At 42.9% G+C, this 22,382-nt stretch overlaps 1 protein-coding gene across 2 annotated transcripts in view; it reads right to left on the bottom strand.

The window, feature by feature from the left end:
- The window catches only part of Exo1 (exonuclease 1), a 23,663-nt gene extending 11,095 nt beyond the window's left edge, over positions 1 to 12,568 (bottom strand). Inside the window, exons 1-9 of one of the 2 annotated variants that reach the window (XM_021198291.1) lie at positions 12,507 to 12,568; positions 12,156 to 12,224; positions 10,302 to 10,475; positions 7,465 to 7,584; positions 6,296 to 6,419; positions 5,147 to 5,284; positions 4,021 to 4,233; positions 3,119 to 3,306; positions 2,341 to 2,434 (exon numbers count right to left, since the gene is read on the bottom strand). In XM_021198291.1, the coding sequence (XP_021053950.1) occupies positions 2,341 to 2,434; positions 3,119 to 3,306; positions 4,021 to 4,233; positions 5,147 to 5,284; positions 6,296 to 6,419; positions 7,465 to 7,584; positions 10,302 to 10,462 (1,038 nt within the window). In that variant the 5' untranslated portion in view covers positions 10,463 to 10,475; positions 12,156 to 12,224; positions 12,507 to 12,568. Of the gene's footprint in view, positions 1 to 2,340; positions 2,435 to 3,118; positions 3,307 to 4,020; positions 4,234 to 5,146; positions 5,285 to 6,295; positions 6,420 to 7,464; positions 7,585 to 10,301; positions 10,476 to 12,155; positions 12,225 to 12,506 lie in introns of those variants that run through there. The other variant, XM_021198292.1, reaches the window with a different exon arrangement.
- Between the last annotated feature and the right edge of the window lie 9,814 nt (positions 12,569 to 22,382).

Genomic DNA, 22,382 nt, shown 5'->3' with positions numbered 1-22,382 from the left:
TATGAGCCACCATGTGGTTGCTGGGATTTGAACTCTGGACCTTTGGAAGAGCAGTCGGGTGCTCTTACCCACTGAGCCATCTCACCAGCCCCCACTGGTTCATTTCTAAGACACAAAACCAAAATACTCCTAAGAAGAAACTCAACGAGGCCAATAAAGAAAGTGTCCCTGAAGTCCGAGCATCACTTCAGCAAGGGCACATGATCACTCCACAGCCTTCAAACAGCACTGGGATGCAAAGGCATGTGTTCAAAGCAGTCACCAACCTTACTCAGTACCTGTTTAATTTTATTATTATTATTTTAAGATTTATAAGTATGAGTACACTGAAGCTTTCTTCAGACACACCAGAAGAGGGCAAGGTATTAGAACCCACTACAGTTGGTTGTGAGCCACCATGTGGTTGCTGGGAATTGAACTCAGGACCTCTGGAAGAGCAGTCAGTGCTCTTAACTGCTGAGCCACCTCTCCAGTCTGAAATCTGTTTAATTTTAATTATTTGTGTGAGACAGGGTCTCCTGTAGTCTAAGCTAGCTGAATTTATCCTCCTGCCTCAGTCTCCCACATGCTGGGATTACAACCATAAGCTCCCAAACCTGGACAGAGATTTGTTTAGTTCAAACCAGACAAATCTAGGTTAAAAAGTTCTTGTTTATATCAGACTCACTTGGTACCATGCTGAAAAAGAGAAAGCTGTTCTGGCTGACATTGAACCTTGCATAAAACTTCGGAGAAAGGGTTGAAGCCAGCTAACAGCCACAAGTTAACAGATTCACTGATAGGTTTATGATTACAACTGTTACAGAAGACCGATAAAAACACTGGTAATGCTATTACAATAGACAAAGGCAGCCAAGACCAAAAAGTTAGGACACAGAAAATTGGGCTGGGTGGTGGCACACACATTTAATCTCAGCACTTGAGAGGCAGAGGCAGGCAGATCTGAGTTCTGTACAGTGAGTTCCAGAACAGCCAGAGCTACGTAGAGAGACCCTGTCTCAAAAAAAAAAAAAAAGAACAAAACAGAAAATCTTGAAGTATGAATGTCACATAACCAACTCTCAAATGTACTAAAACCAAAAAAAGTCTTTTTGCTGAAAGTAAAAGGAAAAAAATTAGCATTCAAAACAGGCTCTGAGAATTGCCAAGGAAGGTTAACTTGAGGCTTGAGAACAAACAGCCTCAGCCACATGGCTCTCAGAGCTAAATCCCACAGATGCATTGACTGAGAAAAAGAAATAGGCAAGGGAAAAAAAAGGCCAGCAAACCCACACTTTGGATTCAATGGTTTGCTGTATAACTAACTTCCCTATAAAAAGGATGAGGCATAGATCTGGGTTTCTGAATCATGGCCACCTTAGCAGCTCAGAACCTAGAGTCAGTGCGACAATTTGTGGGATTAAGACAAATGCCTTCAGCCTCACTCCTGCTAAAATTACTGAATTGCTAATTCAGATGTGTAAATAACAATATAGCCAGCGTTTCCAGACTTTCGTCTCGGTAATGATTCCCAACAATAAGATAAACCAACTCAGGTTCTGTGCATAAATGGCCTAACACTGTATACATACATGTATGACGTCCTCAATGAACAAAAGAAATTACAGTAGCTAAAAGAACTTATTGAAGACATAAACATGATGCTACCAGGAGGGTATACAACAAAGACAGTAGTGAAGAGTTCAGACACACACGGGGTAGGGGGGAGCTCACTGAGTATTTGACGGATTAGCCTAAGACAGCTGGTACTCAAGGGTCATGTTTTGGGTTTTCAACAATGCCAAATGCCACAGAGTCTGAATGATGTAAGATGAGACAAAAGGTGCTGAATGTATCATATGCTGGTCTTAAAAATATCATGTAATCACTTTTTAGTATTAAAAAGCTAACTAATACACCTATAATTTAAGAGATAATTTCTCTAGGATCAAGTTAGTAATTTTTTTAAAAAGTAATTGGCTAGATGTGGTAGCACAGACCCAGTACCCAGGAGACAGAGGCAGACAAATCTCTGTGAGTTCGAGGCCACCTTGTCTTACATAACGAGCTTCTTGACAGCTAGGACTTTAAAGTGAGAACCTGTCTTAAAACAAAACCAGAAAGACAAGATCTCACTGTATAGCCCAGGCTAACCTTGAACTTGTGGCAATTCTCCTGTCTCAGCGTCCTCAGTTCTGGGATTAGAGACACCTGCCACACCAAGTGAAGTCATTTTCATGCACACTCTGCATAGCGCTGAGTACGGAAGTACTTCACAGCTGATGAGCAAGGAAAGACCCGTCTCAAAGCTCCTGAGACAAAACTAAGACGTGCTTTTATATAACAGTTGTTAAATGTTACCATAGTGTCTGGACTGTAGTCATCAATCTGTTCAAACGTATTTATATCTCTATTTCCAAGTGCTATTTGAAGAGCTACAGAGTCATCGACATACCTAGGTTGGTAAGGTTAAGGAGAAAATGTCCCTATTAACAGGCAACCGAATCATTCTGCACTTAAAATGTTCTCTATTATCAGAGATTCTTCAAGGTTCATCATGTACATAGATCCCACTTACTGCTCACATCAGCACCACTGAAACAAGAGGCAAGGTCACTGGCCGGTGTCCCTGCAGGACCTACCTACCTACCTTCTTGAAGGGAAAGCCTGAGTCAATCTCGCCTCCTCCCCATTTCCAGAGATATATGGAGAAAGTCCTAAGGGACTCAGGATTCTGAAGCTGCCTGAGTACTGGGGACCAGTGGCCCTGGAAGGGGCACTGTGCCTGGTGTAGTAGAAACCCTGAGGAATCGGGCTTGCCTCTCAGCTCTTGGGTGACACCTTGGGTGATCTCGGGTGACACCTGTCATGTGCTTACTCAGCACCTGACCTGCAGTGGGGGCTGTCAATTCCACTGGAGCAACTACTCGTCACCAAAGATGAGCCTTGGGTTTACACGCCAAAACTTTTCACTAGCATGGTTTTTCGATGATAATTAAAATAGTACAATCTGCCTGATGAAAAATAAAACCAATTTCCAAGTTCTTTTGTCTTTCTTTTTCACTAAAGTCTCATTACTACCAATAATGTTAACAGAGTTAAGTGAAAAAAAACTCAACCACACAGTTTGAAAGGATACTGCCCAGCATAAGTCAGTGTTTCGGGATTAACGTCATCTCCGTAGGCATTCAGAGGGACCAGCTTCCTTTGGATGGGGTCGAACACTAGCTGGTAGAGGAAAGTATTGTTGGCTCGAATAAATCCTGTGATGTAATCCTCTGGCACCGTTATATTCATCTTGAGATAATGCCCAATTTTCTTGATAACCTAACAACGGATATAACAGTTCACGTAAAGCTAAAGACAGGAATGGAGGGAGTTTATTGATCCCACATCTGACACTGGAAAGTGAGATTGTTTGCACTAAAAAGACTTAACAGAAAACACAGCCACGCCACATCACTCAAAACTCTCATCTCATAATCAGTTTTGTACTGCTCATCGAAATGCCAAATATACAGCCTAAGTCAAGTGTACACTTCTAGTTTTTAAAGTCCATTCAATCCAGAAAACAAAAACACAATAAATTTGAGACTTAGAGTTCAAGGCCATTCTTAGCTACATAGCAAGTTTTAAAGCAGCCTGGTAGTCACAAAACCTTTTCTCAAAACATCTTTTTTGGGGTTTGGGGTGGGGAGTTTGAGATGATACAGGAAAGAGTCAGAGTGCTGGTTTTGTGATTTCTATTAACATATAAACAGCTTTTCTGCTTAACTTGTGTGAACAGCCACATTTTTGCTTAAGTTTTTAAATTCAGTATATTGACAGCTATAATCCACACAAACAAACATTCCTATCACACAGAACTCTTAGAGCAGAGAACCTGAGAACCACTCCCAAGTACTAGGACCTAGGAGTCAAAGTTCTCGTCTTTAGTCATTTTCCCCTTCTAGTATCACTCACAGGCTACAGACACAGTATTTAAAGCCACTGAATTCCTGCAAGTGACCAGCTGCTTCATAAAGTGAAGGTCTCCCCTACCTTCACAATATCAGGGTTATTGGCCAGTCTCAGCACTTTGCAGGCCTTGGCTAAGCCGATCCCACGCAGGGAGGCGAGGTAGTCACAGCCGGACAGAATGCACATGTACCGGAACTTCTCCTCCGTGAACACATCCCCAAGCTGCTTGCACATGCCTAGCCGTGCCTGGTCCACTTCCAGTCCATTTCCAAACTGATCCATTTTTAAAATCACCTTCACACAGAGGAGAAATGGTCAAAGCCCGGAAAGGCACCTTTATCACCATTATCCATGGTAATTCCAAGGAATCACTCAGGCTCTGCACTGCAACACGAAGTCTAAGTATTTCCTCTTACCTTCTTTTACATTCTAAAGTGGTCAGCCTCTGACTATTGCTATTGAGGCAATAGATGCTTACTGCAGGATATGGTCCACACCCCATTTATCTGTCACCCATCTTGCAAGCAATCTCTGAAGATATATTATTAGCTGTTATCAAAAGGTATGGCTTAATCCCTGCTTAATAGATCACTATAAAGCTTACCATTAAATTCATTATACATTATTTCTAAATAACTAAGTAATATCCTGGTCACGGATAAATTAGTTTACCAAACCTAATAAAAAATGCAAGGCAAGTGTTATTAATATTTAAAAGTAAAACTGGTAGGGCCTGGTAGCCTGGGCTGGGGAGGAAAGAGAACTCAAGTTCCAGGCCTGCCAAGCTACAGTGTGAGTCTGAGCCCGGGTTAGGCAGCTCAGAGCGACCCAGTCAGAGTACAGAGTAAAGAGGACTGCGGCTCAGAGGTAAGGAGTACTTGTCTAGCAGTCAGGACCACATCCACAGAATCACCCAAGAGATGAGCTAAACACTAAAGAATCCATAGGCTGGATGGATGTAGCTTAGTGGTAGACACTTGCCTGGCATGCATAAGGCCCAGGGTTTGATCACCAGCACCCAAAAAAATCAAACCAAACTCCAAAGGATAAAACCAAGCCCTTCAACCTGAAGGAGCAGAGCCTAAAGCATCAACTAGCAAAACCCAAAATGAACCCCATTTAAAACAAAAAAACAGAAGCATACAATGTACATACATCACAGACATCCTCCCCCACCCCACGCCATGTGTAACAGCTGCAGCAATACCTTCTTACAGCCAAAGGCGAGGAGGTCAGAGTCCTCTGTGATGACAGCCTGCACGATGCCAGCCTTGTTAAGGTAGGCCAACTGAGCATCAGCTTCATACGGAGCCACGAGGCAGTCCACTCCCAGGGCCCGAGCAGCCTGTGAGAGACCACAGTGATCAGCGGCACACACCACAACAACAAAGGGCATAGCCAGCCTCCAGTCACAGGCGAACAAAACTTTCCAAAAAGCCACTTCCTTTAAGGCAGAATATTTCTACTTGTATTTACCCTGCTCTCAGAAGTACTGCCTTGCTTTCATCGAGTTATAGGCTTGGCTGATAGATCACTCGCCACACAATCCTGAAGATCTTAGTGTAACAGAGCCTACTACAACACAGTGGAAGGTGAGCAAGGAGGGCCCTTGGAAGCTCAGGGGCCAGCTAGCATGGACAAACACTGATCAGGAACAGAGCCCTGCCTCACCCAGGATGAGAGAAGAACGACTGACAGCCAACACTGTCCTCTGACCTCTGAAATCTGTGGTATGTACATGCCTGCCCTCATACACCCCCCTTCCCCCCAAATCAATTTATAAATTTGAAAAGAAATCATGTTATAGCTTTGGTGGTGGTGATAAGTCTGTAAGCTAAAATGTTCATTCAAATTATAAAAACTTTCTATCTTAAGAACTGCTATATCCTGAAAGTATACAAGATATGTGTTCGGACCTGTCCATGCAATTATCCTTGTAAACACTACAGACCGCCTTGTCAGGAGACAAGCCTGTCTAACACAGTACGGATGAGTTCTAGACCATCCACTGCTGCAGCTACACAAGGGGGGCTACATCCTGCTTCCCTTCTCCTTTCTCTCTTGCTCACCAAGGGTCCCCTTGGCACCACCACTTGCGAACAATCAGTTTCTCCTCTGCTATACATGGGACTCTCTTCAGGGGCAACAGAGAACATGTGTCTCCCCTGTACCCCACACTCTCTCCTACCCTCCTGCTTTCCAACTCAAGCCATCAGCAGCAGTCAAAAGAAACGCCCACGTGATAAAGAAGCATGGGATAAGCTTCCCTTGCTGTCTCATTAACAAACGACTTACAACGAGCTCAAGCGAGCTTAGCCGTTTGTTCCTGTGGCTCGGTTGTTTCTTACTAACTCACTTTTATTACTTTGTGGGCCATGGCGTGGGTGATATTGACAGAGCGAGTAAAGCAGTCTCGGGCTTCTGACACTTTCCCCTCTCGAAGAAGCTGCTTCCCTTTAAGAAGGTTGCTTTGTCGTCTCCTGAAAAGGAAAACACAACTACATATAAAGAAGCACTTACGGGCAGACGCAAGAAACAATAATAAGACAGCAATTATAGTAACTTTGCTGGAATGAAAGAGTAGAATTCATCTGAACCAGCATTTCAGATCTGTGGGCATATCAGCCCAGACAAGAATAAATGAGGTGGGTGTTACTACTACTATCATTATTATTATTGTTGTTGTTATTTGGAGACTGGGTCTCATGTAGCTCTGCCTAGCCTCACTCTCCTCACCCTTCTGCCTCTACCTTAAGCACTGGGATCTCAGGCAGGAAAAGATAATGGTTTTAACATGTAGTAACAATGTAACACAAACACAACATTCAAGGGACTCTGTTGCTGTGCCATGCTGTACTGCAAAATTAAGTCTTTAGAAATGTGGTTTCAGGGTTGGCAAGATGGCCCAGCGAGTAAGAGCACTGACTGCTCTTCCAAAGGTCCTGAGTTCAAATCCCAGCAACCACATGGTAGCTCATAACCACCTGTAATGAGATCTGATGCCCTCTTCTGGTGTCTGAAGATAGCTACAGTGTACTTATGTATAATAATAAAGAAATCTTTGGGCCAAAGCAAGGCTCACAACCATCTGTACAGCTACAGTATACTCACACACATAAAATAAAAAAAGAAATCTTAAAAAAAAAAAAAAAAAAAAAAAAAAAAAAACAAAGAAATGTGCTATCAAAATGAATACAGATTCTTACTGCTGCATACCTTAGCCAGATGTTAGTAGGAAGTCACTCACTCTCTTCGAGACCGCTCCACTTCCTTCTTAGAAGGTAGAGTACATCCATCAAACACGAGAATCGNTACTTATGTATAATAATAAAGAAATCTTTGGGCCAAAGCAAGGCTCACAACCATCTGTACAGCTACAGTATACTCACACACATAAAATAAAAAAAAAAAAAAAAAAAAAAAAAAAAAAAAAAAAAAAAAAAAAAAAAAGAAATGTGGTATCATATGGCCTACAGAACCTGGCCTCTGCACAGCTTAGCCAGATGTTAGTAGGAAGTCACTCACTCTCTTCGAGACCGCTCCACTTCCTTCTTAGAAGGTAGAGTACATCCATCAAACACGAGAATCGGCTTGACGCCATAAGACAGCAGCATATTAACAAACTTCATACAAAATCCTACATACCTATGAGAAAGAAAGGGAAAAAGCATTTGTGCACTTTGAGTCTCTTAAGCTTTTATATTTACTATCATCATCATCATCATCATCATCATTACTACTACTACTACTTTGCTTTATTTAAGGCCAGATGAAACAACTATGAAGGATTTTGGTTTTCGATAGTAAACCTTCCAAAAGAAGCAGAGTCAGATGGGTTCAAGTCCCACTGTGACTACTCAGAGCACATGGTAGGCAGGAAGTTATTTGATTCTTAGGCCTTTCTCAACTGTAGATTAAAAGGCTCTGACATCCTTCAATCCTCACATTTTATTGTTATCCCAAATACCTTTTGCTCCTCCATTTAATAACAGGGTCTGAAACATCTCAAATCTATTGAAAAGTTTTAAGAATACAGCAAACACTTGACTTCTTCCACACCTTATTGCACCCTACAGGAAATTTCATACACCCTGGCAAGAATGTCTCTCAGGACCAGCGATCTCCTGGTTAGTGTTGAACAACCAGTGCTCAGGGTGTCTGGTTTTCACAGCATTCCATGGTAACATGTAAGCTCGGCCAACATGCAGCCAGAATCTGGGAGAGTGGCTGGATACTGAGCTCATGAGGGAGGACGCTAGCACACCAGCATTACTGTTCCCGGATCGAATGGCACTTAAGCTCACCTTTCAAACCAAAGGCAGGAAGAGAAAGTAAAGCAATTAATGGCACCAAATGGGACTTCTAAATTGTCAGGGGAAAGTTTAAATCCATAGCAGATATTAAGCATTTTAGTTAAAAAAAAAGTCTATCCAAAACTAGAAACTAAGTTTTCTTGGTTAAGGAAACATTGAAATACAGAGGGAAAACCAAAGCTTCTCTTGAGCAAAGAACAGGAGATTGTAGAAGATCTCTCTCTCTCTCTCTCTCTTAAGACTGTTTGGAAGCTTCTGTCAAATACATTATTCTGGAGGCTTGAGGACAGGAAAACAAAACAAAACAAAACAAAAAAAACCACTTTTACAGATGGCATCCACTGTTAGGCACATAATCCAAGAATAGGATACTAGGTTCAGGCTTTAGCCAAAAGGTCTGGACACCAGAAAGCCAGGCACAGAAGCTGCAGTCTGGCTTTCAGAAAAGGGACAGGCCTGCTCCTGGCAGCACCCCATTCTACTTCAAAGGGGATATGCATTGAAGAATCTATGAAGTTTGCTTCAAATATGGCAAGCTGCCACTGGCGGGGAATTGCTCATGTCTCAACTGCAGACAGTATGCTGTCCAAAATGGACAAATGGGACACAGAGAAGTCAACTGCCAAGCTTGGCAAGGACAAGGTGGGCAGGTGCTGTTCACAAAAAGTCTGTCAGACATACTGGGCCAGAAGGCTGAGGATGGATGCACCAACATTGGATGATTTGGGGGATCGGCAGTCAGGCAGCCAGCTTTCTCTGTCACTTCTACAGTTGTGGAACCTACTTGCCTGCACTGCTTGCACACTGGGGTAATATTTATTCCTTCTCAGGTCTCCGATGTGGTTGAAGATTAGATAGTTATAGTTTCACAATTCACCTTAAGTTGTTTAGGACTTAAGAAAATGTTTTCAGGTCTAAGAAGATGTTTTAGGTTATTAATACAAGTTATGATAATGATTTAGGTATAGAACTTTAAATTCACCAAGATAGGATAGATTATAAAATACTTTTTCCAGAATCACCAAATACATACATAGACTAGACTTTGTGAATGTAATTCTTACCTGATAGTTTTCATAATTGTTACTATATGTAGTGTATTATTGTAAGAGAAAGAGCTTTTTATTAGACTAAAAGGGGGATATGTAGAAGGAATCTTGTATCTGTTTGGAAACTTCATCTATCAAACAAAGCTGATTGCACTATAGCAGAAGGAAGGAATCTAGAGGCAGGAAATAGAAGGTGGGAGTTCCCAGAGGAAGCCAGGATTCTGGGACAGAGTCAGGCATGGGGGATTCACCCAGGAACATGAAGGACAGAAGCATGAGAGCCAAGCAGAGGTGACCAGCCACGCAGCAGAACCCAATACAACAAAGGGACGATTAATATACAAGCCAGTTGGAGCACAGCCAAAGCTCATGGCCAAGGTATTTGTAAACATAATTATAGTCTCAGAGTTGGTATTTCAGGAGATAATATTTGTTGCCTGTCTGTATCCTACCACTGTGGCTTCTTTTTTTTTTTTTTTTTTTGAGACAGGGTTTCTCTGTGTAGCCCTGGCTATCCTAGAACTCACTCTGCTCACTTTGTAGACCAGGTTGGCCTTGAACTCAGAAATCCATCTGCCTCTGCCTCCTGGGTGCTGGGATTAAAGGTGTGCACCACCACGTCTGGCCACTATAGCTTCTTATTAAGACCAAACATCAGACCTGCACCACAGAAGGAAGTCTGGCAATGCTCTAAGCACATACCCTTATTAAATGCTAGTATTTATTGAAGCAATGACTGGAGAAACAAAGATGAAAAAGAAAAAGGACTGAGGTGCTATGGATATAGCCCAGTTCATAGACATGCTTGCTTAGCATGCATGAAGCCCTGGGCTGTCTCTAGCATACAGGAAGCTGGGCACTGGCGGCACAATGGATTAGACTCCTCCTCCATGTCATCCTTGGCAAATCTGGGCCAGCCTGAAATACCCTGGGGCCGACTCAAAAACAAAAAGCACATCATTCTGGTTCTTAAACAAAATGATCTACATTCCAAACTCACTTATCTGTAGGTTCCCCTTTGGCTAGCTTTTCAGCACAAGCAATAGCTCCTTTGTGAAGCCAACAGTAGGTATCCACAGCCACTGCCTGTCCTTTGTACTTCTTCACGTTGACAGGTTCAGAAGCGTCTTTGATGAACTGAAGTAACCCTTGAATCCCCATAGTGCCAAGTTAGCTACATGATACAAAGGGAAAAAGGGAGGACAGCAACGTTAAACCAAGGCTTATTTAACAAAAAGCTTTAGAAATTCAGTCGAGTCTAGCACTGACAGTGACATTGAGCTAATGATTGGCCTTCTCCCCGGCAACTTCTGTAGCTCAGAACTTCATTAATCACCAACACTAACCTGAACACCACTGGGGAGTTCCTTCGTGGTTTTTTCCAAAATGCTTCCATACTTATAATCCTAACATGGGCTCTCATCTCTTAACACTTGGAATTAGGCATTAAAACTTTGAGTCTCTCCTTTCATAAAAAAAGAGTACTATGAGCTTATAAAACTGCATGCTATGGTATCATATTCACCCCATATTAAAGGGAACATCCAAAGTTTAGTGTAGGAACTCCAAAGTTTGTAGAAAGACAGACATTTCAACTGGAAAGTAATCAGATTTACAGACAGAGCTATGCTTTTATATGTCAGCAATCCCACACCACCAGCTTATTATTATTATTATTCTAAGCAATACCCTGGTAATTAGCCATGGTGGCATCTAGGGGTAATTTCATCAGACTCACTGAAGGCTGTACCAAAGCCAGATGAAACCGTATTTGCTGTGCAAAACAGCTTCAAGAAACAAACATAATTTCCATTCCCTTCTAGGTCCTTACATGGAAGTCCTAGAGATGGCAGCCCCTTTAAAGCAACTAACCCTCCCCTCCCCACTCCAACTCCAGCAGCTGCTTGACACTTCCCAGTACAGGTACCAAGATCGGATATTTATTTGTGTTGGCAAGTGTGTGCATGGAGTGTGTGGGTACATACAGAGACCAGAGCAAGGCATTGGGTGTCTTCCTCTATTGCTCTGTCTCACCTTGAGGCAGGGTGTTACTGAACCAGCTAGGCCCAATGAGGTCTTAGTATCTGCCACCTCTGCCTCCCAACCTCTGCGGTTACCAGCAGGCTCAGGCACAGGGAGGGTTAATGGTGGCAGGGGTGTGTGTGGGGGGGATTCCAACTTAGGTCCTCACGCTTGCAAGAGCAAAGGCTCCTACCTACTGCAATTATTCTTTATGTGTATGATGCATGTGTGATGGAGTTTGAATCGGAACATGTGAAATGCAGTCCACCTTGTTTGTTTGGGCTGCATATGCCAGCCTAGTTAGGTCTTAAGCTGAGCTCCCTGGGATTTTCCACGCTTAGCTTCCCCTCTTTCAGCAGTGAGGTCACAGGGGCAGGCACCTGATTCAACAGACCCAAGATCGTGTTCTTAAAGACTATGGGATAAGAAGCCAGAGGTGCCCTGTTGACACCACAGGAAAAGTGGCAATGCTCTTAGCCAGCAGTCCTGACACTTGAGAGATTCATTTACCTTTAAGGTCATGCCCATTAACTATGAATCCCTAAAGGGGGCATGAATCCTTAATTTTAAACATCAGGCAATTTGGATGCAGGTGGGTCTGTGTAAAACGAGTCCACTACGTTTAAGACAACGCCTCTAAAACATGATTTCGTGCATGATGAGAGGGGAAAAAAAAGGACATAATTACATTTCGTGAAATTTCTTTAAGTTTCTTTCTTCTAGGCCAAATAAATCTCGAATAAATATTTCCTCTTTAGTATAGAAGTGACTGAGCGCCACATCAACACCAGAAGGTCGCCGGTGGAACCCGAGTTAGCAGCGGCTTCTTCACCTTAGTCCTGCCTCCCGAATGAATAGGCATGGCCTGCAAGCCCATTCCAGGCGCCGTGGCTCCTCAAACCTGCATAGGAGAGAACACATACAAAGGGAACTCGTCGCTAGCTACGAGTGTTGGTAAGGACACACGTCAGCCCGCCTCTGCGGAAAGCGGGAGACCGGGAGGCCGAGGCAGTTGCCTGCAGACGTCCACCTCGCGCTCCACGCTCCCGCTCACTTCCCGGAGATCCGGGTCTCGCGCCGAGGGGCAGAAGGCACGTGGATCGGAGCCGCGGGGACCCCACTTTCCTCCACGCAGCCCGCTCCTCCAGGGACCGCCCCGCCGCCCGCATAGGGGTTCGCTCACCTGGGGTTCAGAACGGCGGCGAGCGGCGGCTGCAAGCGCAGCCATGGACCTTTCAATTTGCGCGGGATCGGGAGGCCCCGCCCAGCGGACATGACGTTCCTGGGCGTCCCGAACCGCAGCCTCCACCTCCCGCTTTCTGTGACCCGACGAGTCCTGAGCAACCCCGCCGCCAATGACCAATGCCATCTCGAACTCGGTGACGCTAGAACCGAAAAGTCGGCTTGTGTGTGAGAGAAGTGGGGTGGTGGTGAGAGAGGGGGCAACCCTCGGCCCGGAAGTTGGGTTCTCGCCGGTGCTGCTGGGAGTTGTAGTTCTCCCTTGACCGAGCCGTCGGATCCAGGTACATGCGTGCTAATTGACTCCCAACTTGGAGTCAAACTTAATTTTGTTATTTTAAACCTGGAAAAAGAGCCCAGTTCATAGTTGCTTAGTTCCAGGCCAACACCACAGTCTTTCGTCTCTGAAACATCCTCACCTCTATGCAAAATGAAGTTTTGTACAAGGCTTTCATGTTGCAATAGCATGATTATAGTCTGCTCTCACCCACTTTATCCATTATCTGGCCTTATCCCTGATGCGAGTTGGGAAAATGTTATCCTTATAACTAAACAACAAAATGGGCCTATGGTTCATAGATATTAAACCCTGCATATTGTTGGCTGTCTTGGGTGACATCTCCTAGTGTTATCAAGGAAAAAAAAAAAAACCCTCTAGTTTCACTTCTTCTTCATGGACTTTTTAAAACTTACTATTTTTAGAAGTCACACAGCCGGACTGTACATAATTTAGTCTTTGCCCCAGCAGACTCCTCTGACTGAAGCTATCTAAGTGCGAAATGAGAATCTTCCCTGCCCATGCCTGTGGAAAAAAAGCTTTTCTCTCTCTTGCCCTCCATGTAAAGGTTCCATGTGCGATCCTCCGTGCTCTCTGGGATCACCTTTAATATCCTAACAATTCGGTGACAAATTAGTTATATTCGGGGAAAGGAACTCAGAAGGCGCACGTTGGTATTATCTGTTGGGTTACCTTTCTTTAGAATTATAGAACTCCAAACATCCATTAATACATAAGTACTAATTAACACAGAGCACCTGGTGTACTGGTAAGACGGACTACTACCCCGGTGATATGTTCCCCCCCCCCCAAATCCCTAGATAATATTCGTGACTGCAGCCTCAAGGAAGCTGGTCTTTGTTGGGGAGCTACTCCATCTTTGGTTTCCAAAGAAGTCTTTTTCTTTGCTCAAACAAATTGACTTTAAGTCACTAGAATTTCTGAATAAATGTAGATTTACAGTTAAAGAAAATTCCCAGATCTGGCTAATGTCCTCTTTTCTCTTTTTCTTGTAATATTGTGGTAAAACACACACACTGTACACTATATAGTGTAAAATATGTATATATGAACATGAAATTTAAAATGTATATTTAAAATATGCATATTTTATAACTCATAGAAGCACAAGGGTAATCATTTAATATATTAAGAAGCCTGCATGTGCTGGGCAATGGTGGCACACGCCTTTAATCCCAGCACTTGGGAGGCAGAGGCAGGCGGATTCCTGAGTTCAAGACCAGCCTGGTCTACAGTGTGAGTTTCAGGACAGCCAGGGCTACACAGAGAAACCCTGTCTTGAAAAAAAAACAAAACAACAACAACAACAACAACAAAAAAGCCTGTATTAAAAAGGAAAAAAATTGGAGTTAAGAATGGAAATATTGGGCCTGAGAGATGGCTGAACAATTTATTGCTGGCTGCTTTTCCAGAGTATCTGAGTTTAATTCTCAGAATCCACATGGTGACTCACAACTGTTTATAACTTCAATTCCGAGGGGGTTTGATGCCTCTTCTAGTCCACTAGACACCAGACATCCATGAAGTTTATAGACATACATGCACTGGACATCCTGGGGCTGGAGAAATGTCTCGGTAGTTAAGGAGGACCTGAATTTGATTCCAGCACCAATAATGGACGGCTCACAACCACCAATAACTCCAACTCTGGGGGATCTGACTTATTTGGTCTCTGTGCACACCCACACACACTCCCTGTCTCACACACACTTAAAAATAGGATAATTTATTTTATAAAGCTGGATATCCAAAGACAGGCTTGGAACTCTGGCACCCAGGAGACTGAGCAGCAGCAGCAGCTGCAGCAACAGTAGCAGCAGCAGCATGAGTTTGAGGTCGTCTTGAGCTGCATAGTGAGACCTCGTGCAGAAAAGAGGCCTCGACAACCTAATGGATGAGGATGGACAGAGAATCCAAAGAGGGATCTGCAAAATAAATGGAAATAAGGGATAGACGCACATCTCTATTTCCCACTCTCAACTTAGGTCAACTTCTTAGCATTCATAGAGATAAAATGTAAGAGGAGATGGTGGTAATATTTATACCATTCATATAGTGAAAATAGTTTGACCAAAAGCCATTTTGGATTTGGAGGGAGCACTAAAAGGCACTCTCTCTCCTAAAGTTCAAAGAGACAATCCTTTCCTGCAGGACAATCTGGCAGTGCATACAAAGACCGGAAAGGAAAAAAGATGATAAAACCCTTTAATTCTGCAATTTGCAATTAGTCTTCAAGGAATTTATCCTAAGAAGATTGCTGTTTTAGAGGATAAAGATATAAGTGTGCCCATCATTTACAACAAAAACAAACACAGGTATCCACCAGCAGGTGGAAAGTTAAGTCAGTCTAGCCCACCCATAATGAAAGAATATAAAATATGACATTAATGCATAAGAATGCTCAGGAAGGCACGATAGAGAAGAGGCACCACATATTTAATTTCCATGAACTGTACAGGCAGACTTATCAAAACAAGTTCATACTCACACATTAAAAACAAATAAAATGGGCTGGAGAGATGGCTCAGTGGTTAAGAGCACCGAGTGCTCTTCCAGAGGTCCTGAGTTCAATTCCCAGCAACCACATGGTGGCTCACAGCCATCTGTAATGAGGTCTGATGCCCTCTTCTGGTGTGTCTGAAGACAGCTACAGTGTACTCATATACACTAAATAAATAGACAATTAAAAAAAATAAAACAAAAAACCCCCAAAACATCAATAAAAATCCCAGATAAAATAAGGAGTTAATAGTCAATATTTCTAAATAGTAGTATGGCAGATTTTTTATTCCCTTTCTATACATTTCTGTTTTCAATTAGACAATTAATTAATATACTATATGTGTATGTGCTTGCTTCTCTCTGTATACATGTGTATCTCCCTCCCTCTCCCTCCCCCTTTCTCTCTCTCTCTCTCTCTCTCTCTCTCTCTCTCTCTCTCTCTCTCTCTCTCTCTCTCTCTCTGAGAGAGAGTTGGTCAGAGAACAGCTCTCTTTCTACTATATAGCTTCTGGGGATTGAACTTAGGCCTAGAACCTTGGTGGCAAGTATATGTAGCCCTGAGCCATCTTGTCAGCCCACAGAGAAGATTTGAGTTCTACTATAATTGGAAAATAGATATTCATCTAGAGGTCAGTGGACATCTTGACTTGTGATGAATTAGTGACATGAGAAGGAAGGACATGACATTTAGTCCAAGTGTAGTCCTGCCTCAGACGACAATAGTAATTGCTGGAAGTGTCTCTGTAGAAACTATTCTTTAGGAGCCAGAGCTTTACAAAATACACAGGAGGGAAATATAAAATAAAATAAAAAGGTGGGCAGAGTCACTTCTGCCACTGCTGGATGACTCTAAGGAGCTATGGCGTAAAAGTGAAACAGCCGACAGGGACAGACTGTTCTGTCATGAAAGGTCATCCTGAAATAAGGCACTGATGACGAAGACTTGAGCCTCTTTTCAAGCATGAAGGTGTTTTACAGAAGCTATAGGCTCTACCCCAGGGATGATTTCTAAGTAGTTCTCACCATTTCTAGGAATCTCTGTACAGCATTTGACCAGTGCAAATTATAGATACTTCTGGGCAGTCAGCTTTTAAGTCATTCTATCATCTGAAGAGCTGTTGAAGATGGGATTGCAAAGATAAAATGTCCCGGAGAAAAAAAGCATTTCTGTGTGGTATAAACCTAGAAATGTTTATATATGTTAGAAATTCCATACTGTCTTATAGGAATCGTGGAAAATCTAATCCGGCGCCTAACAGACACACTGTGTGGACAGTAATTTAGTCTCCCAAGTACAGAAAATAGCTCGGTGTGGAAAGGCTAGCATTGATGGTGTGGGAAGCAAAGGAAAACAACTCTGGAAACTACTAAGATAGCTAACAAACTTAGGTTCGGTTCTGGGGAAGAAAGCAAGGTTGTCAGACCTGGCAGTGGTCTGTGGTCCTACAAGGACACCGGGCATCATAAAGACACAGGGGAGCAATGCCATACTACAGAAAGAAAGGAGGTTGCTGAAAGGAGGGAGGGAACGTGGGGGATGCGGAAGTCAATCAACCTCATGAAGGAAAAGTGGGAGGGCGAGCGTCCTGCCACTCCCTGAAGAGTCTTGATCTGCCTTACACAGCATTAGATCTAAGATGGCTGCTTCCCCGTGGAAGTCTGAACAGGTGGCGGTGCTCTCTTCCACCTCCTACTTCTGAGTTACCTAATCAAGCAGAGCTTTCATTGGGGCAAGGTGACGGTATGGCGAGATATGATTGGCTAGGGATTTAGTGGCTTGGGATTGGCTCAAACATTGTAACTGCTGCACAAGAAACTCAGATCTGCATCCTGATGCCTGTCTTCCGAGTCCGAGTCCCTGGGATTTGTCACGTGACTCCGTTGCCTCTTACCCTCCCATTCTAGGTCCTATTCCCACAAGGGAAAAAGAATAAGGAAGTATGACAGGACACTGTGAGGTGTCCTTCCCTGTCACGGATTAAAGTCTAAACATCCAACATCAGTAGAATTGAGATGAGAAATATGCATCTCCTCTTACAACTGAGGCACAAAGGTTTCTGGAGGCCAGTGTACCTCATAAAATTGTGTTTTGTAAAATAATTTAATTTAGAAAATACATGTATCAGAGCAGCAACAAACTATTATGACTTAGAAAAAAAATTGAAAGCTAAATGAGATAAATGCTTTGAAAAGGAAATTCAGTTACTATGGGAAGTTGGTTCATCATGAAACAGCTTTTTAGAAAAAGACCAGAGAGACGCTGTCTGGTGTTCAGATAGAAAGATGGCGGCACACTGTGACCGCCCGAGGCCACATGAACCGGGTTCCTGAAAGGTAGGCTGGGGCTATATGGAGGATAGACGGCAAGAGATTTAATGAGACCAAGACAAAATTTTCTGATCAAGGCCCAATGTTTACTAAGAGTCTGAGCTTATAAAGGGGGAAGGCCCAGTACAGAACTCAGGGCCGTGACTCCCCTGTCTACAAGATTGTTGGAGTCAAGTGTGGTGGTGCCCTCAGGTGACGTGGTTGACCCAGGAAGTGATTAGCACTGTAAGGTATAAGAGCTCTCTGAAACACCCAGATCCTTGGAATAAGATCCATCCCACCCTTCAAGCTACTCTCCACCTCATTCCTCAAGCATTAATAAGCATTTTCCATCTATCAGGCTTTCTATTAACTTTACCAGTATCATCGTGTCTCAGACTTAAATGCCAAATATACTAGGAGTTTAAGGAATTTTTTTCTTCTTATCTTTTTCTTTCTTTCTTTTTTCTTTTTCTTTTTTTTTTTTTTTTTTTTTTTTTTTTTTTTTTTTTTTTCTTTTCCTTTCCTTTCCTTTCTTTTTTTTTTTTTTTTTTTTTTTTTTTTTTTTTTTTTTGGTTTTTCGAGACAGGGTTTCTCTGTATAGCCCTGGCTGTCCTGGAACTTACTTTGTAGTCCAGGCTGGCCTCGAACTCAGAAATCCGCCTGCCTCTGCCTCCCAAGCGTTGGAATTAAAGGTGTGCACCACCACGCCCGGCTAGGAAGTTTTTTCTTTTAAGGGGTGTGAACAGAACCTTTCCTAGTTAATCTCATTTCATCCCAGGTCCCCCTTCCTGTCAAAGCAGGTTTAGCTATTTTCATAGCTAAAGGTTCCACTTGAAGTTGGAAACAAAATTTTGTCACGTCTTTTATCTAAAAGTAGCCAGTTGGTGCTATGAGGCTCTCACCGCTCTGGTCTCTGAGTATCTTAGGGAGAACAGTAAGCATCCTTCTTTAGAGAGATACTTGCTCATTGTAAGCACTCTGTGGCTAGTAGTATTGGTTCTGTTCATAGGCAGGCAGCTTCCTGACCCTCAGTTTCCAGATTAGTACAGTGGACAAAGCAATGTTTTCTGCCTCATGGAATTGTAATGGAAATCAAGCCAGAGTCACTGTGTAACTATGTAGGGACCATGGATGACCGGGGCCTTCCAAGCATAGGCTACTTCTTGCTCTGGTCACATTATTTCATTTCCCTTTAGGAAATTAGCCTTTGGTATGTTATCAAGCAGTGCTAAGTCTTTCTGCCTCTTTCCCCAAACCTGCTTTCAAGTGTTGGGCCTTCCAGGAGTCATCTGTTACAGCCCAGCATTTGCCTGGGGCCTCTTACTGAAATAATTGGTACAGCAGTTCTTATTCCACTGGGGACAAGAAGTAACTGAGATATTAAGATCTGAGATGATATAGGGGCCAGCTCAACATGTGAAGACACTTGTTGCCATGCCCTGTAAACTGAGTTTGGTCCCTGGAAGCCACATGGCAGGATAGAGATGACTCCTCGAAATTGTCCCCTGACATATATGCCACATGTCACATATAAATTCTCTCCTTCTCTCTCTGTCTCTCCCTCCATCCTTCTGTCCCTCCCTCCTCCCTGAATAAATAAATGTAATTTGTTGTTGTTGTTGTTGTTTTATTAAGACAGGATTTTGACTGTCCTGGAACTCACAGAGTTAGTTTTTAAAGTCTTTAAAATAAGATTTGAGCAATGAGATTTTTTCACCTGGTGAGCCTTCTTGTAAAGCTCATTCTCCAGGGTTTCCTAAAATGTCACCCATATTCAGACTACCATTACTTTCTGAAAACAAAAGAGAAATTTAATGTAAAATGCCAAGTTCTCTCTTGGTTTCAGATATATGAAAAGAGAGAAGCAAAACACATTTTTAAGGTAGATAAGATATGACACACATTATAAAAGAAAAAAATGAAATCACTATTAAATCTTTTTTTTTTTTTTTTTCCGAGACAGGGTTTCTCTGTGTAACCTTGGCTGTCCTAAAACTCACTTTGTAGACCAGGCTGGCCTCGAACTCAGAAATCCACCTGCCTCTGCCTCCTGAGCACTATTAAATCTTAATGATGTTACTTTTTCCTCTTTCATCAATCTGTGCCAACATTCTGGAGAGAGGAGTGGACGCTGAAGTATTTGAGGGTGTATTTGTTAGAACTGTGGTTGACTTTAGCCATAGGCATTCATCGATTTATAATTCTGGAGTCTGGAAGCCCAACATCTGAGTGTCAGGAGGGTTGGTTTTCCCTGATGTTGTCATGAAAGATCTGTTTGGGCTTTGCTCCTGACTTACACAGGCAGAAGATGAGGATGTACCTTAGTGGTAGAGTATTTGCCAGGCTTGCAGGAAGCCCTAGGGGGTCCAATAGCCAGTACAGCATAAAATGAGAAGCATGGTGGTACGTGCCTGTAATCTTAGCACTCAGGAGTTGGAGGCAGGAGGATCAGAAGTCCAAGGTCGTTCTGTAATCCATATTGACTTTGAGGCCATCCTGGGTTACACGAGGAGTCCCTGTCATAAAATAAAGAATAATAGATGAAATCTACAGACATATAAACCTAAACATGCATACCTAATCACAAAAGAACAGTGGGAAAACTGGCCCCAGATGTCTTCGTGCAAATACTTATTAGATTTTAAATGGCAGGATTAAGGCATGTGTTTATCCTCTGCTCTGAAAATAGAACTGCTGGCTGAGCAAGTCCCCCCAGAGGCAGAAAGGCCAATAACTGGACAGAAATTCATTACGGCATCATTCGGAGAACAGCTGCTGCATACAGATTCTGGCACTCACCGCCCTGCCTGGTGATCAATGTGACTCCTTTGTGCCTGGGAGCCTCTCTGTCTTGCATTTCTCCTCACTAAGCATTCATCTGCTGGTTGTCCCACTCACTCTGCTGATGTATTGATGTTTGTTTCATGGTTCCAGGTTAAGTTCCACTGAGGTTTCAATAGAAGTGTCCCTTCTGGCTATCTGCTGAATGAATATCCTTCATCATCTTCTCTACTTGGAACTATTATTCTGATAGCCCATTGCAACTCTTCCATTAAATTCCAAGGAGCTGTACATCTAATATTACCTAGGACAGAGTCCAAAGCTCACCAGGAAAATGAACAGCACTCCTTCAACTTCAGTGTGTGTGTGTGTGTGTGTGTGTGTGTAACATTGACACACCAAGATGGATGAATTCCCCTGAGCTGAGATGGAGCCTTGCCATCACAGAGTCATTAGAGACGTGCCTGCCACTCTGGGTGCTTTCCCAGCCTGGAGCATTGTGTATATTAAGAATCTCACCAAGGATGAAGACTTGGACTGATGCTGTGGTTTGGAGGGGGTTTGTTACCCCCGAGGACTTGTGTTGGTCTGCAACATGACCATAATAAAACATTGTGGAATCTCTAAGAGGTGGAGCTTATTTCTCTGCCTCTGCAGTAATTAGGCCACCTGTGGTGCTGCTTAAGGAAGGGGCTAATGTAGTGCTGTAGGATGCTCACTACTCCTGAAAGAGTTGCCCCCCCCAAAAAAAAAAAAAAAAAAAAAAAAAAGGGAAAGACTGGTCCTTCTCTGCTCTCTGGATTCCTGAGTTCTCACCATGTGACCTGTTTCTCTGACTTGTCTCTCCACTATGGTGTAATGCAGCCATTCCTTGATAAAGGTGACTGGATCATGGTACCATAGTCTTGGATACAAAACAATTTTGAGGTAAAAAGGTCAAATGCTAAGGTCTAAGGCCATAAAATCCTCCTAATTCCATGGCCACTGTAGCAGCTCAGAGTATTCCTCCTCCACTCCGGATGCTCCCTGTTTCCTAGGTAACTAGCTCCAACTTATCACTGTGAAGAATCCAGGCTCCTGGAATGAGGCAGGTCCAGCTTGAGTCACATTTTACTCACATCCGATAATAGCCTTAGACTATAACACCACCTATTTTGCCTGGCTTCGGTTTTTTTCTTCTGCAAATGAGCCAATAATAATAATAAGAGATACTTCTCAGCTTTGCCTTGAAAATCCCATGAGGGAACATATGCCAAGCATGGTTCTAAATAAAAGTTGATTCTTTTCCTTTTTCTCTTCCCAAATCTTACTCAAAAAAAGAAACTCATAAAAGGATTTGGTTAACTGAAAACTTTGAAGAAGTCAGTGTGGCCCCTTGGTGTTTCTGCCTCTGCAGAGTGGCTATCCAAAGGCACCGAGTATAGAGCTGAAACACTGGTCCCTTTACACTCCATTTGTGTCACCTGTAAAACTGGGATCAAATGTGCAACAACACCAGAGGACACACATGAGCATTAAATAAGTGTGAAATCTGTATGACACATTTGGAACATACAAAGTGTGCCGTGTGTGTCATAATTCAGGACAGACACAGTCAAGCTTATTACATAGAAAGGGAGACAAATGGGGGGGGGTAGGTGCCAGTATTCCAGTCCTCAGAAAGACAGCTTTGCCATATGCTTTCTCAAAAATATATTTTTGGTGCCAGCCACATTAATTTTCAGAAGTGTCACTTGGTGTTAAGATGTTATATAGTGATTTTATTTTCACAGTAGAAAAAAAAAAGGAGGCTATTGAAATCATCTTCACAGTAAAAGGTAAGAAGCAACTCTTATTTCTCCTGAACCTTATATTCTACAGGGTTTGTATAATACTCATATAGATAACGTTTAGGTTAGTTTTACTGAAAAACACTCTTACAAGTAGCTA

The sequence above is a fragment of the Mus pahari genome, chromosome 5 (genome assembly GCF_900095145.1).
Source record: "Mus pahari chromosome 5, PAHARI_EIJ_v1.1, whole genome shotgun sequence".
Taxonomy (NCBI): Eukaryota; Metazoa; Chordata; class Mammalia; order Rodentia; family Muridae; genus Mus; species Mus pahari.
The sequence above is the reverse complement of the archived record's forward strand: the minus strand, read 5'-3'. Positions and strand labels throughout refer to the sequence as shown.